The sequence below is a fragment of the Candoia aspera genome, chromosome 17 (genome assembly GCF_035149785.1).
Source record: "Candoia aspera isolate rCanAsp1 chromosome 17, rCanAsp1.hap2, whole genome shotgun sequence".
Classification (NCBI taxonomy): domain Eukaryota; kingdom Metazoa; phylum Chordata; class Lepidosauria; order Squamata; family Boidae; genus Candoia; species Candoia aspera.
In genome coordinates, this window is record NC_086169.1 from 640,197 (window position 1) to 652,830 (window position 12,634).

The 12,634-nt window shown below is 50.0% G+C and overlaps 1 protein-coding gene across 1 annotated transcript in view; it reads left to right on the forward strand.

The window, feature by feature from the left end:
* RPRD2 (regulation of nuclear pre-mRNA domain containing 2) overlaps nt 1-12,634 on the forward strand; it is a 20,990-nt gene continuing 8,356 nt past the window's right edge. Inside the window, 4 exon segments of the mRNA XM_063316999.1 lie at nt 1-271; nt 8,424-8,553; nt 10,728-10,828; nt 12,198-12,275. Coding sequence (XP_063173069.1) covers nt 25-271; nt 8,424-8,553; nt 10,728-10,828; nt 12,198-12,275 — 556 coding nt within the window. The 5' untranslated portion in view covers nt 1-24.

The following is a 12,634-nucleotide window of genomic DNA, read 5'->3' on the forward strand; positions in this document are numbered from 1 at the left end:
TGGTGCGACCGAAGGGGAGGGAAGATGGCGGCCGGCGGCAAGGCCTCCTCCGCCTCCTCCTCCTCCGCCTCGGCCTCGTCGTCGTCGTCGGGCACGGCGGCCTTCTCGGCGGCGTCGCCGTCCTCCTCGGGGCTGGAGGCCTCGCTGGACAGGAAGCTGCAGGCGGTGACCAACACCATGGAGTCCATCCAGGGCCTCTCCTCCTGGTGCCTGGAGAACAAGCGCCACCACGCCGCCATCGCCCGCCGCTGGATGCACTGGATGCGCCGCTGTGAGTCCGCGCCCCCCGCGGCCGCGAGGGCAGGGGCGGCGGCCGCTGCGGAGGGGGCGGCGGGGGCCGGGCAGGGGGCGGGCGGCCCGTTGGGAGGGGAGGCCGGGCGGGGGGCGGGGCTGGCCCGGAGCGCTCCCTGCGGTCCGCCGCCGGCGGTGTTCGGGGCGCCCCCGTGCCGGCGGCGTCGGTGGGGAGCGGCCGGTCCCCGCGGCCGCCCGGAGGCGGGCTTGGGCTTTGCCCCCGCGAGCGGCGAGGTGGGCTGAGGGTCCCCGAGGCTGCGCCGCGCCGGCCTTGGGCTGCCGTTGCCGGGCGGCCCGGGCAGGGCGGGGGAGCCGGGCCGGGAAGAGGCTCGGGGGACGGGGCGGGGCGGGGCAAGGCCCTTCCCCCGTCCCTTAACTCCCGGGGGGTGAAAGCCGGCCGAGGCGGCGGGGAGACCCCCCAGCCGAGAGAAGGCGCCGCTCCGCCGGGCGCGCGGTCTGTGCGGAGCCCTCCGCGCAGGCGGCCTGCGGTGCAAACGGCGCGGGTTCGTCCCGTTGCTTCGGGCGAGGAAGCGGTTCCGCGGAACCCCTCCGTGCCTCGGGAGGCGGTTGTGAGCGGGGCTGGCGCAGAACCGCCCGAGCCCTGCCCTTGCGGAGAAGGGCTGGCTGAGGCTGTGGTCTGCTGGGGGTGGTCTGCGGGTTGCTCTCGGATGGAGCCAGGATGCCGTGAAGTTTCACAGAGATAACAAGAGAAATTGTCCGGTTCTTGTGATGTGTGCAAATTCCAGAGGAACGGGCGGCCGGCTGTTGTCTCTGGTTCTCTTCACAGCTAATTTTTCAGACAGAAAGTATTGAGGGTAAAGTATTGTCGCCAATAAGCCCTTAAAAATGGCTAGACTGCTAAAAGGTTTACAGGTTATTTTCCTTGAGACAAGCTGATTGATTGATTGATTGATTGATTGATTGATTGATTGAACTTCTGGACCACCCAACTCGTACACAACAACTCTGAGTGGCGTACAGCAATAAAAATAACATACCACTAAAAGTACAATGTAATAAATATATATAAAGATAATATACATATAAAGATACAAGTATAAAATATAAATACAAGATGGCAAATCAAGATCTTATCTCTGTCCGTCCCCCCCAGGCTACTGGACAAGTGGCACTTCCAAGTTTATAGGAAATTTTTAGATGATTACGAGTCTTATTTCCACTTTGTTGGGTACATTTCTTGTCTTTTAAAAATCCTTGTCACATAGGAGATTTTTAGAAAAATTGCCTTGTTTTGTAAACATTGTGAATGTTACTTAAACACGCAGGTTGGTAAACTTGCAAAGTCTGCTTGCCGAGTCAATCTGGTGTTTCTGAATAATCTATACCAACCTGCCACCCTTTATCCTTGTTGCAGCTGTGACTCCCCAGATCTGTCTGGGAATGGCAGGAGGAGAAACACATCTGGAGGGCAGCAGATTGGGGGAGGCAGATTGAGATGGGCCTTCTGTTTCAGTCTTTGGAGATGGAATGAAAAACAGGCCAGGCATTTTACTGGAGGAGCTTTAGAAGTATGGAAACCTGAGTTGTGAGTGAGTAGCACTGCTGGTGACAACAGTTCCTTTTTGCATGGACTAGATTCTGAGGGGGTGCCTGATCAGGCTGTTTGTCCTTTTTTTTGTCCTTTGGGCTTTTAAATTCACTTGATTTCTCTCATGAGTTGGAGAGTGAATTTCCCTGAGTAAACTGAAGGAAATTTCCTGTGCTGGAGCCTTTTCACTATTTCATGGTTTCATTTGCAAGGGGGAGATGCAACTTAGTCTTTCTTTGTGAGAGAATTTTGTTACGATTCACAGGTAGACAGGATTTGCTGTTTTCTCTACTGCCAATGTTGAGGTTGCGGTAGAATACAGAAAGTATGGCTAGCTGCAACACATGTCTTGAAGAGGAATGAAGGTTGCCTTGTCAGATTCCTAAAAACTGCCGGTAGCTGCTCTGGAAAAAATTCTGCTGTTTGACATGAATGGTCATTCAGTGGAAAGGCTTCTGGTGCTCATAGTAAGTGAGAGCACATTGGCAGGTCTTCCCCACCTTGAAGTGCTCCAAATGTGGTCGGACTTCAGCTCCTAGAAGCCCCAGCCAGCAGGAGAGTGCTTGCTTAAAAGGAGAACCCACCAGCCTAGAGACTCTGCTGTGTCAGCCTCCAAGGTCAAGCTTGTTGTTTGAGAGGTGCTTTGCTTACTCACGTTTTCTAAACTTTCCTGTGAACCCAAGAGTCTGGTTTACATGCGTATGCGTTCTCTGAATTTCTGAATGTTAGGAGTTGCCCTCTTTCTAAGATTTTCAGAATTTATGGGATCTGGAGGTTGGCATGAAATTGTATATATGAATTGGATATTTGCTGGAAATGTCACGTAACATTAAAATCTTGAAGGACTGAAAAATGTTTCCCTTAGCTACATCCCTGAGGGAACATCACCATCTGCAGCACAATTAGTAATCTCATTAATTTGACTTGAATTTCCACCTAAGGCTTAGAATCAAGATTATAAAAATTATCCTCAGTTTTCTAAAAATGGCAAATTATTACTGTAAGTTACAGGTTTCTGTTTGCCAATAGTGTTACTGACCACCATAAGGAGCGCAATACAAAACTAGTTTAAAAACTTTATGGTGCAGTTGAAAAAAGCCATATTAATTGTCTTATACACGTGGGTGGGGGTGCAATGCAGTCTGCCTGTAGAAACAAATAATTTACTATTTCAACATTTTAATCAGATGTCTGCTATGCTCCAGGATAAGAGAGTTCTCACTGGGCTAAAATCTCATGGCGGATACATTTGCGGAGTTAAATATACAGAGTGAGGGCCCTTTGTAAAGTGGAAGAGAGGGGTACATAGAATGGAGCATTGGCTAGTCTGGCAGTACAGTATTAGTGTGAAAGGCGCCTCCGGCCTTGTTTTCTGTGGCTGCAGAATGTTCTGTCCCTGGCAATTCTGTGGGGAAAGATAGCTTTCCCCTACCCTGGCTGTGGGGTGCCCCAAAATTTTGGGTCCACCTACATCAGTTGCTGAAAAGAATTTCCATTCTCAAGAGCAGAGCTGGTTAGAAACGCAGATCTTGCTGGGCGCTTCAGGGGGTGCTGTCTGTCGAGTTTCAGCCCATCAAGAGCTGGGTGGCCCCAGGTGTCAGGTCTGACTTTGGGTCGATGCTCAGTTGCTGACTCTTGAATGGACAGAAATGCTCTGGTTGTGTATTTTGGTCCCACCTTTGTTGTATCTTTTTATATTGGTGTAACGAGAGAGAGAAGAGAACGTGTGAGATGCCCACGTGTTACAGAGGATGGTGAGGAAGGGGCCTTGGCAGCTTTCAGACGGGTGGACTTCAACTCCCAGAATTCCCCAGCCAGCCAAGGAAGCACTTCCTTACAGGAATGTTTTTCAGCATGTCCTTGCAAGTTGGAGAGAGCAAATGAGGTTGGAGCGGTCTGGTGCAGCATCAGTGTTGAGGCTTTGGAGCGGGTTTGCGCTGTGCTGAAGGAGGGTTGCTGGGGGTGGCAGGAGTGGCAGAGACACTCCAGGTAAGTGTCTCTGCCGCTCGAACCCCCTGCTCAGTCTGAAGAGTTTTTTGGGGGTGGGGTCTTGCACCAGAACTCTCACCATGTCCCTCTTGCACTGATTTGTCCTTGCACAATTATGGCGAGGATTCCTCAGACAGTCTGTGCAAACTGCACTTTGAAATTGCAGGACATGAATGGCTATAAACATCTCTCCGAGGGGCATCTCAGCACTTTGCTGCTCTCCGTTGTTGTTGATGCATTGATTGGGTCATTGTTTACTTAAAGATTTATCCAGCCCTTCACACACACAAAAATGTTCCTTGGGTAGCTTGCAAAACAGTGATTAGATAGTTCCTGCCCTCAAAGATGCAGTGCGCAAAGAAGAGGAATGGTGGTGGCAGCTGGTTTGCTTGTCCAGGTGAATCAAAGTACGCAACGTACTCAGATCGTGCACCGGGTCCCTTCTCTGCCTGAGCTGCCTGTCCTTGCACAAAGAGGAGCGCGGTCCATGACCAGGTTACGGTTAGGATGTACCGTCCATGACGTTGCAGCCCTGCTCTTCTGAGTAAGCCACTGGTTGGTTTCGCACCAACTGCATCACCGAGCCAAACGCTTTTGGGCTTTGTTCGCGCATTGGCCCATCTTGTGTGTATCCATGACTCCATTTGTTGCAGGAATACAACAGATGTATTCCTCATCCGGTTGGGAATCATGGCAGCCAGCTGAATAACTGGTTTGTGTAGTCCCCTGATATAACGGTGGAAATTGGCCCACTGTACCCGGAGGGCACCAGTGTCGGACTCAGTCATGCTAGTGATATGATTTCTTTAAAGTGCCACAGAATGTTTGCTGTTGGTCGTTCGTTGTGGCGATGGGGGCTGAACGTCCTTGTTAATACCTCTGGCAACAGAAATCGCCTGAGAAGGATAGCTTGGCCGGTTGCCATTTTAGCCCAACAGGGACTGAAAAAATTTAGCCTACAGTAATCCTGAAAGGAAAGGTGGGGAGGGTGGTCTGCCAGTGCAGCAGCCCAGGGCAAGGGGTGCGCTTCAGCAGTCCACTTGGTCCTTGGTTTGCCAGGGTCTTTGGCCCCTGCAGCATGGCAGAGAGAATGGCTCTCCTGTCCCCCGGCAAGGGGACAGACAAGTGAAGGCAGGCATGGGGTGGGGAGGAGAGGCCTGTGCAGGTTAAGATTCCTAGAAGGTCAGCCCCTGGGAAGGAGGGCTTTTGCTTTGCTTTTGCTTGTGCTGGCAAGGTAAAAGATGCTCTTTTCTTTCCTGGCCCAGTGAGGCAGCTGATAGAAATAGCACTTTTGCAAATCCTCAGCACCCTGTTCCTGGCTGTAAGTGGAGACGGAACTTGGCTAGGTCACTCTGCACACTCTTCCTAGCTGGTAATCCAGATTTTTGGAAATCAGGACGCTCAGCCAATATGTTTAAAATAGTAAGGTAGTTCATCCCTTGACTTGGGAAGAGAAAGCATGCGCCTTAGGAGTAATTGCGCTCTAAACGTATTGAAGCGCTACGGCGGTTGCACATACGTGATCCTTGAGCTGTGAGAAGCGTTGAGGGCTCGCAGTAAAGGAGACACACTTTCCTTGGGATTTGGGCGAATCCTGTCCTGAGTAAGGATGGCGGGCAGGGGGCTCCCACCCAGACTGTCAAGCGCATGCGTAGCACTGAGGAACTGTTCAGCCATTCCAAGAGACACAGATCGGGACTGCCTTAACCCTTGGGGGTTATATGGCTGGGTTTTCCCACGCTTCCTCAGTTTGTTAGGATTCTTGTTAAGTACTACTAATAAATATTAGAGACCAGTTCCTTGTCTCAGCGTGTTTCCTGGTAGTTAGGACAAATCCTTCTCACTGGCAATGAGCAAAGTAGCTCAGGGGCTTCTCGCTGCTCTGTCCCACAATACGTTGCCACTCGAGTCTTGCTTATTTAGTTGGGTATTAGATTCATTTCCTGCCTTTCATTCAGGAGTTCTTAGTGGCATACAAAGCATTCTCTCTGCCTATTTTTCCCCAGTACAACAGCCCCTTGAGGCAGGTTGGGTTGAGCGGGAGGGACTGGCCCCCAGCCCCCCAGAACGTCTGTGGCTGATGGACACTGCAGCCTGGCTCTGCCTGCTCCTAGGCCAAGACCTCGGCCCTACAGCACAGTGGCTCTTTTTCAATAAAGGGAAAGGTGCGGATTACAGAAATAAGGCTGCGTGGGGTTGTGCAAAACCGTTTCTCTTCTGTTCTGGAGTGTTTCCATGAAATGGCCCTGCAGCTAAGCACAGAGAAGCCACTGATCCCTTGTAAATGATTTGCTTGGATCCCCACACCTCCAAACACAGCAGAGACTGGTCTCCTCTCTAAAAAATATCCTTGTCTGTTTCTCAGAGGGAAGTCTTAATTGTCACAGGAGAATCCGCAAATGTTTTTTACTGGGATTTCAAACTTGCCTTTCAACCCAAAGAAACCCCAAGCTACTTTGACCGAGAAAGAGATCGCTCCATGTTAGATTTCCCCAGATTGATCCTGTGTGCAGAATGAATATAGAAGAATTATTATTGTTATTGTTAAAATTGATATGCCACCCAACTCCCAGTGACTCTGGGTGGTTTACAGTTTCAAACATGACAATAAAAACAAGCATAAAAAAGGGTAGAAATGTCAGAATAACAGATGGGGTAGAAACAAAGAAAAACAATCTAAATTAAAAGGAGGGTTCAGTCATCCCCACCAAAGGCCTGGGTAAAGAGCCAGGTTTTCAGGCCCCTTCAAAACACTGGAAGAGTGGGGGCCGTCAGGATCCTGGGGGGAACCTCATAACTACTGTAGAGAGCAAGCAGGCCAGGAATAGCAACCACCACAAAATCCATTCAGCCCAAAGGGAGGTACCTACCCAAAGAGCGTTTTGCTTTCAGGGCAGCGTTCTCCCAGCTGTTTTGATGAACAGACAAGTCTTCCCTTTGTGCTGAAAGCTTACGGAACCCAATGGGAGCCACGGGCCTTTCCTGGGAGGCCTGACTGGACAGGGGCACAACAGGCCAGCATTCCGTATGCAGGTGGCATGCTGTACCAGACATTGGTGGTCAGTTTGGGCTGTGCTGGCATGTAAAAGGCTGCCTGGGGTTGTGAGCAAACAGAACATGAAATGCAGAAGACGCTGGGCTGCTTCTGGTCGGTTTGGAGCTGGACCAGGGGGAAAAAGTGAGGCACCCTGGCATCTTTGCAGAAGGGAGTGGCCTTAATTTGCCTGGTGTGGGTGTGTTTGCACACACAGACACACGTGTACATTTGAGTAGAGAGGGGAGGATTTGGAGGCTATTTCTGGCTGTCTTAAATATCCTAGTGGGGAATGGAGGGACGGGATGGTGAAATGAGTTGAACCTGGAAGATCTACCAGCTTCAGCCTTCCCCACCCCACGGCTGAACCTTGTACCCCAAAGGTTTGTGTGTTTGCTCCATCAGGAGGCTGCAGTATAAACAGAGGGCTCCATTGGCCGCCTCTGCCTGTGGAATAGATCGAGCAGGCAGGGAGAACTTTTTTTGTCCCATTTTAATTTCTTTTGAAATTGGCCTTTGGACTCTTACAAGCGGCATTGTGCCTCTGCTCTGCTTTTGAAAGCCTGCTAATGCTAGTTAAGACCATAGTGAGCTGAGTGGAGAATTTCTCTCTCATGCACATGCACACTCAGCTAGTGCACGAGGCAGACTTTTCCAAACGCCGGTCTTTGGTTTTGCTAGCTTGCTCCTCGTGCTGGCTGGGAACAATGGGAGTTGTTGTCCCACAAATCTGGAAGGTGGAAGAGAGCTGACACATAGGCCAGTAGGAGAGCCTTGCCTCATAGACCTTGGGGCGATGTGTCGCCCGACTTCTCTAATTGGTCCTAATGACTGTGTTCCTCCTAATTGGAGGAGAGGTGCAGGCTTAACCTAGTTGTGGTGTGGGATTTGTCAGACATCAAGCAGCATCAGTAGCAAAGTAATCTCAGAGCTTCCCTTCTGAGGTGTCACCCAGTGCAATTGGCAACCACTCAGGCTGGCTGGCTTGGAAAGGGAAGAGGGTGCCCCAGGGCCCCTTTTTGGGTTAGGACCATGGATGCTCTAAAGGTTCACCTCTGCTCCTGGGGTGGGGGGGAACTGGGCAGGTAAAATGTCCAACCCACTGCCCTGACCTTGCTTCCAGAGAGTGCAGAACTGGAAGAAAAGCAGAGGAGGTTCGGTGGGTAAGGTCTTAAATGCCCAGGGGTGGCATTTCCTGATGCCAGCAGTCGTCCGAGCTTTGCCAGGTAGCATCGCAAGGCCTGGCAAAGACAGGCGTCTTTCTGCCCTGGGAATCTGATTGGCGGGGCTGCAGCTGAGCGGGTCTTTGAAGGAGAGGCAGCAGCGCTTCCTTTTGAACCGCAGATTTGCTTTTAAAAGAGGGGCAACTTTTTAGGTGGTTCTCCATGCAGAAATTGCAGCTGGGAGGAACAGCTGCAGGGGTAATAAAAAGGGGCTGGGTAAATAGCACGGGTGAAGAGGGGATTAAACATGATAGGTAGAAGATGAGCTGAGCTGAGCTGTCAGCTTGTCAGGACTTCGGGCATTGATGACCATCCTCTGTTTTTCTTCTGCTTCCAGCTGCCTTTCCTCATCGACTGAACCTCTTTTACTTGGCCAACGACGTCATACAGAACTGCAAGAGAAAAAACGCCATTGTGTTTCGTGACACGTTTGCCGAAGTGCTCCCTGAAGCTGCAGCTTTGGTGAAGTAAGTTAAGAGAGCTGAGTTGAGCTGAGTTAAGAGAGCCAGTCTGGTCTACTGGTTAAGGCAACAGGCTAGAAACCAGGAGACGGAGAGTTCTAGTCCCGCCTTAGACACGAAAGCCGGCTGGGCGCCCTTGGGCCAGTCCTTCTCTCTCGGCCCAACTCACCTCACAGGGTGGTGGTTGTGGGGAAAAAAGGAGGAGGAAGGAGTATTTGGTATGTTCGCCACCTTGAGTTATTTATAAAAAAAATAATAAAGGCGGGATAAAAATAAAATAAAATATAAATAATAAATAATAAATAAGGCCTTCCTGCAGCCGCGTTGCTTTTCTCTGCTCCTCCCAGTCCCAGCAGATGTGTTCGCAGGTTTGCTTGTGAACGGCCTTGAAAGGGCAAGGTGCTGCCCAGAGCATTGCTTGCTTGCTCAGGTGCCAGAGGGACGGGGCTTGCCGTTTGAAAGGAGGCTTTGCAGAGCGTCCTGCATCTTAAGAAGGTGCTGCATCTCTTAGAAAGCCACAGTTAAACCAAACTGAAGTTTATTTGTCAACAATGCAACAAACACTTATTTCTTCTGAGGGCGGCAAGCTGTATTTTATCGCAAATGGTTACAACTCTGTCTCTCCATTCTTTGCCTTGTGTGGTCTTCCCCAGACTCACATACTAACTGGAGATTTGACTGAAGCAAGGTGGGAAATGGGGCTCAGGAGCCTTCCAGCTAATTTAGGGATACGCCTCTTAGTTTTAAAACTAGCATCAGAAAAAGTTCTGAGGCTCCTAACTTGGAAATACGATGAGGATGCTCTATAGAGGTGACTGTCTTTTGCTGGCTGGTGGAAGTAAATTGCAGGTGGCCGGTTGGCAGCGTCGTCCTCCTGCTACCCTGCCTGGAGACGGTGCTCAGCTGGATCTCCTGGGGGTGGGGGTCAGAGGATCCTGTTTGATGTCTGTGGCTGAGGAGCTCTTCCTGGTTCTTGAGCGTGATCTGGGTAGTTCTTAGCTTAGAGATGGTTCCTGAGAAAAGAGCATTGTGTTTCTAAACAACTTGCTATTTTTTTTTCTCTTGGTCATTCTGGGGCTTTCTCCTCCTTGGTGAGGCTTTTGATGATGGGTGTCAGCAGGCTGTGAGCTTTCCCCAGCCTAATTAGAGCTCCTTTGAAGTCATGATACCTTGCCACTGACTGACTTGGTGCCCTGCTGCCTGTCTGAGTAGTTACTTGTGTGAACAGTAATTTCTTGCAGAAATATTCTAGGGCAATATTTGGCTTTTCTCAGGAAAGATGCACATACTGTGGTAGTGCAGATTTACCTCCTGTTGACCCCTATGTTACTTCCTGTGGTCCATTGCTTGTAGCAATCCCCAAGGCCTCCAGTGTTCGTTTCTTTTGGAACGGCAGCTGTGCTGACCAAAATCTGGGGCAGTCTTTGCAGCCTGGTTTTGAATGCTCTGGGAGGCCTCACTTCCTTGCGTTGCGGGATGAGGTTCCAGTCTCCCAATGATTAGTTAAGGTACGTGGCAAGATTAAGATGAGGATACAGCTGGTGGGTGTTTAGGGGAGGATATTTTTGAGGACGTACTTTTCTCCCACTCCTCACCACCCCTTGAGGTTTGAAAGGGCAGGTGAGATGATTGCTTGGATCAGGGCGTGAGGAACGAGACTTGTTCGGTCCTGTGGCTGGAACTGCGTGGAATTTCCCTGTCCTGATTGATCGGTGACTGTGGCCTGTGGGACAGTGTCTGTTTGGTTGTGAAATTCTCTCTGTGGTCGGAGAAGCTGCGTTTTGCCTGTGTTTTCCAGAGGCGGCCAAAGATAGATCTCTCCAGTGGGGTGATAGGAGCTACTGTGAAACTGAAATATTTATAGGAAGGTACTGTTTTAGTAGCCTTCTTTTGCTTGTTTGTTTTCTCACTTTGAGATTTAGAGAAAGTCATCAGACCAGCTCCTCAGATCAGGGCCTCTGTGTTGGGCATTTCTTTTCCTTCTTTGTGTTACTGATAAGACCCCCCTGTTCCAATCGGAGCCCTTGCCAGGATCTGGGGGTGAGTTGATTTCAGTCCTAAAGCGGAATAGCTGTTGAAAAAGAAATTAGCCATCTCTTTGGGTTTTGAGAGTAATTGCTTAAATAAAGGGAAACAGAGATGAACAAACCCCAACCAGCCTTCTCTCTCTGTGTTTGTAGAGATCCATCTGTCTCCAAATCTATAGAAAGGATTTTTAAAATCTGGGAAGACAGAAATGTGTATCCCGAAGAAACCATTGCACTTCTAAAAGAAGCTTTAAGTAAGTTCCCCAACATTTTTCTTTTTCTTTTTCTATACCTATCTGCAGTTTTGTTCATGTGCACACAGGCCAGACAGAATGAGCCAGGGATGCTGGGCATTGTAGTCCAAGTCAACTGGACAGACAGGAGGAAGGAGGCTGCAAAATTCTGATCTCTCTGCAGTGGTTGCTGCAGCTCTGCTTCGTCCATAATATCTATCCTCTTGAGTAGCTCCGTGTTGTAAAATAGTTGAAAGTGGTGCGTTGAATGTCACCTTTATCTTGGTTCTCCCCCTGGCCCTTTTCCAACTTGCGTTTAGGAGGGGAAAAACAGTGGGAATTTCCACTGTTTCCTGTAGTTTTACCGTTGTACTCAGTACATGTTAATTTGGGGAGCAGCTCATCAAGTTAAACTAGAACAGACTTTCTGAAGCTGGTGGTACATGCAACAGTTGAATGCATTTTTCTGACAAAAGTTAATGCCCCGGTATTGAAAAGCAGCTCGGGATTGTGGCTTAGAAGGCCCACTTCCTTCATCCTCTTTCTCTCCAAGTGTTTTAGGACTGAGTTGGCTTGGGCACAGGGCATGGTGGACCCCATCGTTCCGACAGAGCATAATAGCCATGGCCGGAGATGGCAAGTCTGCTTTGCAGCAAAGCTGCATTCCAGCCATTGCAGTTGGAATAGAAGTCCATTGCTTATAAATGTGTGGAACCATGAAGATATTTTGCTTCTGCAATAGAGGCTGGATTCCCCCTTGTCCCACACCCAGCCTGTTGGCCCGTTAACTCAGAGGCCTCACAACCGTGGCATTGTGGCAAACCGGGTGGAATCCTGCTTCCAGGATAGGGAACAGTGCTTGCCTATCCTGAAAGCAGGATTCCACCCAGTTTGCCACAATGTGAGGCAACGGTTGTGAGGCCTCTGAGTTAGGGCATGAATCTCTTCCTCTTGTAATGCTATATCTGCGTGGGTATCTAGTCTCATGCAACTACAGACTGCTTATGTGTAGATGTTCCCACATACTGACTTGGCTGAACAAGCAAGTGATGAGAATTGCTGTACTTTTGACCCACCTTTGAGTGGGCCAGAAGCGGCCTTTAAGCCACCCAGTTAACAAGGACATAAGGCTTCCTGTCTGCTCTCTTAAGCCAAATGAAAAGGGCTTTAAGCTCAGCCAGTAGTTAACTCTGTTCCTTGAGATTGCCAACTTTGTCATTTCCATGCAGAATCTGAGAGCCAAGGGGCTCTCGTAAGCCCTTCAGATGACAGGTTAAATTTAATTTAGGTCTCTCCGCCCCAAGTGCACCTTCAAGCTGGTTTCCGTTGGTCTCGTTTACGATGAGACATCCCAGACTACAGAACACAAACACAAAACAATGTTTTCCAGGTTCCACTTTCAAAACTCAGAAGCAGCAGAAAGAAACTCAGAGCAAACAAGCAACTAAGTCTTGGAAGAAAGCTCAAAGTAAGAAAATCTCACGTATGAACTGTCTGAATGTGGTAGCCAGAGGCCTCCTTGCAGAGGGGCCTGAAATGGCCAGTCTAGAAAAACTCGTCACGTAGACTCTCCTGGGGCCGGCAAAAAGAGCTGCCACCGAAGCGTATGCAGAGTCCGAGCAACCCTGATGCCCCAAGTAAAGGTTCATGAGAGGCACGAGGGACCCGTCCCAGTAGCCAGCGTTAGAGGGCCGAGAGAGAGCGGGGTGCCCCGTGACCAGAGACGGGCTGGGGAACAGCCTGGTGCTCTGTCCAGAAGCTGAGGCTTAGCCTCTGTCCGCGGCCCATGCCAACTCAGCCACCTGCCCTAAAGCTTGGGGAGGGGGC